The 2,881-nt window shown below is 44.4% G+C and overlaps 1 protein-coding gene across 4 annotated transcripts in view; it reads right to left on the bottom strand.

Annotated features, from left to right (window-relative positions):
* The window catches only part of DYNC2I1 (dynein 2 intermediate chain 1), a 96,778-nt gene that overhangs the window by 36,572 nt on the left and 57,325 nt on the right, over nucleotides 1-2,881 (bottom strand). For all 4 annotated transcript variants that reach the window (XM_017519287.2, XM_017519294.2, XM_017519306.2 and 1 more), the window contains exon 15: nucleotides 1,793-1,922. In XM_017519287.2, coding sequence (XP_017374776.1) covers nucleotides 1,793-1,922 — 130 coding nt within the window. The remainder of the gene's footprint in view (nucleotides 1-1,792; nucleotides 1,923-2,881) is intronic.

Here is a 2,881-nt window from a genome sequence, read left to right on the forward strand (position 1 = left end):
GTGTCAGACGCACGACTCGCCGGCTCTGTCACTCTGCTGCATGTTTTAATAGTGAGTTACATGCACGACACTGGCTGTGTCACTCTGCTGCATGGGTTTTAATAAGTGAGTTTGTCAGATGAATGACTCGCCAGCCGTGTCATTCTGCTGCATGTTTTAAGCATGATGAGGATACTGAGAGGACCCTACGAAGGCTTAAGTGTTTCTACATCTGATCACAGATCAGAAGAGAATGTGAGTCAAGTACTAGATTACCAGGGTGAGACAACCCACACGCTCTGCTGCATGCCTCTCCCAATCACGTGTTCCTTCTACTCTCTCAATGTGCATTTTACCAAAACAGAGAAATAAGCAAACAAGAAGACCCCCCCGCTCTGTGAACACATGGGAAGCATATTCATACACGCACATCACATGCCCTCCTACACCTGCTGTCACTGCTTGGCGTCAGCACCCTGGGGGCCGCAAACATTCAGTTCCCTTCTCGCTGTGTGCTGGGTGTGAGAGGGTGGATGCCAATGTGTTGAATGCTACAGGTAGAGAGATTTATTATTTTTCAACAGGAAAAGACAAAACTCTCTCAAAGAATGTGAAGACTTGTTAATTAACAATACCATTTTTGTTAATGTTAAAGGATAGAGAAATGTAAATAAAATTAAATCTCAAAATAGCAGGCAGGATGGAAGAAATGCCTAGAACAGTGGTGCCAATGGCTCTGGCCTCACACACACCCTGAAGCCTGTTTACACAGCAGCACACCCGCACCTGCTGCCCAGCTGACTGCCGCACATGCCCGCTCCTGCCAGTATACCACAAAACCCAGGACCATGACCACCATCCAGTACCTGAGAGCCACTTCTTTAGAGACAAGGAGGTTACTAGCTCAAGCAATGTAAATTTGGTCTTACAAATGCAGTTTGTTGAAACTGATGTAAACAGTTACACACAACTGCACTTTGTTTGAGATCCTGTGCTTTGCTTCCCGTTTTATGTTCCATAACCCACAGATCAACTTAAAAATCTAAGTCTATCTACATTAAATGTTAAGTGTCCTAGCCGGGCGCGGTGGCTCAAGCCTGTAATCCCAGCACTTTGGGAGGCCGAGGCGGGTGGATCACGAGGTCAAGAGATCAAGACCATCCTGGTCAACATGGTGAAACCCCGTCTCTACTAAAACTACAAAAAATTAGCTGGGCATGGTGGCACATGCCTGTAATCCCAGCTACTCAGGAGGCTGAGGCAGGAGAACTGCCTGAACCCAGGAGGCGGAGGTTGCGGTGAGATGAGATCGCGCCATTGCACTCCAGCCTGGGTAACAAGAGCGAAACTCCGTCTCAAAAAAAAAAAAAAATGTTAAGTGTCTTACTCGTGACAATATCTAAACTATTAATACAACTTTGGCCTGAACACTCTCTCATGCTCATACAACTATTTCTTCTACTCTATTTTGAGAAATCAAAAGAAACTGAATAACTGGAAGAGAAATGAAAATAGGATTTCAAACAAACACAGAAAATCTCAGTTTCCATTCATTTAAACAATCTCACTTGTTTACATTACTGTGTATCCATCTTCTATCCATCTTATTAAAATCCTTAATCGCAAATTTAACATACACACTTAAGGGAGAAAAACTAACCACTCACTTTTGAATTCTACAGAAACTCAATCTTTCTCAGTTTTATGTACAATAAACCCCATCACATTAAAATAGAATGTAACACTACAGATGATTATTGCAACATGAATGCTTAGTAACTGGACGTGAAACCATATTTGAGAACAGCCTTACTCTGAAGGAATGGCAGACCAGTGTTCAGCTGAGATGAACTGTCACTAAAACACAGGGCCTTCTCTTGAGCCCTAAGATTCCAGCTGGGTTCAGCTGCCAAGCGATCCTCTTCCAGCAAAACGGCCATCACCTGTCAGATATAAGTGAGTAGAATTTAATAAAAACTTTACGATGGATTATCTTTTGCAAAAAAAAATTACGTTTTCATCTTATCCATATCTGCAAATAACTGCGTGGATCCACCACATTATAATAACTACAAGAAAAATGATATGATCCTTTCTGCACAATACTGAAAACTAAGACAATAAGATCAATTAAAACAAACTCCACAGGAGAGCCATCATTTGCCCTAAATGTTGTTCACACCATGTACGTGGTAAAAGTGACAGTAGGAGAAGGGGGGCTGAATATCCAGCATTCATAAATGAACAAAGCAGTGTAAAGAAAAGTCATGAAACCACCGAATCTCTCTCTCACCAGGTTTTGGTAAAAAACCAGACTCTGCGGTAAAACACTGTAATTGTTCCAGGAGGGTCAGCCTTAGTATTTGACAGGGGAGAGAAAGACAATTGAGAGACACAACAGGATTGGTGTAGTAAAGAACAGGAAATGCTCCTGAGAACTGACAGAATGAGAGTAAAGGAGGCAGAGAGTGTTTGGTGAGAAGCGACAGGACTTGTGTGAGGAAGAGGGGGCTGCACAGCAAGAACTGAAGCCAGGAAGTGTCCTGTGGGAACTGAAATGACACTGGAACACTCAGAAAGGGACAGAATGGGACGGCAGGGGGCAGGAAATGCTGAGTGAGAATGGATAGGATTCCTGTGAGAAAGGGAGCGTGTAGTGAGAACTGACAGGATGGATGTGAAGGAGGAAGAAAATGTTAATGAGAACGGATGGAAGAGCGTGGAAGGCAGGGACTGTTCAGTGAGGGGTGGATGGTGGAGTGTGCAAGGGGGGAGTGTTCAGTGAGGGGTGGAGGGTGGAGTGTGGAAGGGGGGAGTGTTCAGTGAGGGGTGGAGGGTGGAGTGTGCAAGGGGGGAGTGTTCAGTGAGGGGTGGAGGGTGGAGTGTGGAAGGGGGGAGTGTT

Source organism: Cebus imitator, unplaced genomic scaffold, assembly GCF_001604975.1.
Source record: "Cebus imitator isolate Cc_AM_T3 unplaced genomic scaffold, Cebus_imitator-1.0 Scaffold20, whole genome shotgun sequence".
NCBI classification, from domain to species: Eukaryota; Metazoa; Chordata; class Mammalia; order Primates; family Cebidae; genus Cebus; species Cebus imitator.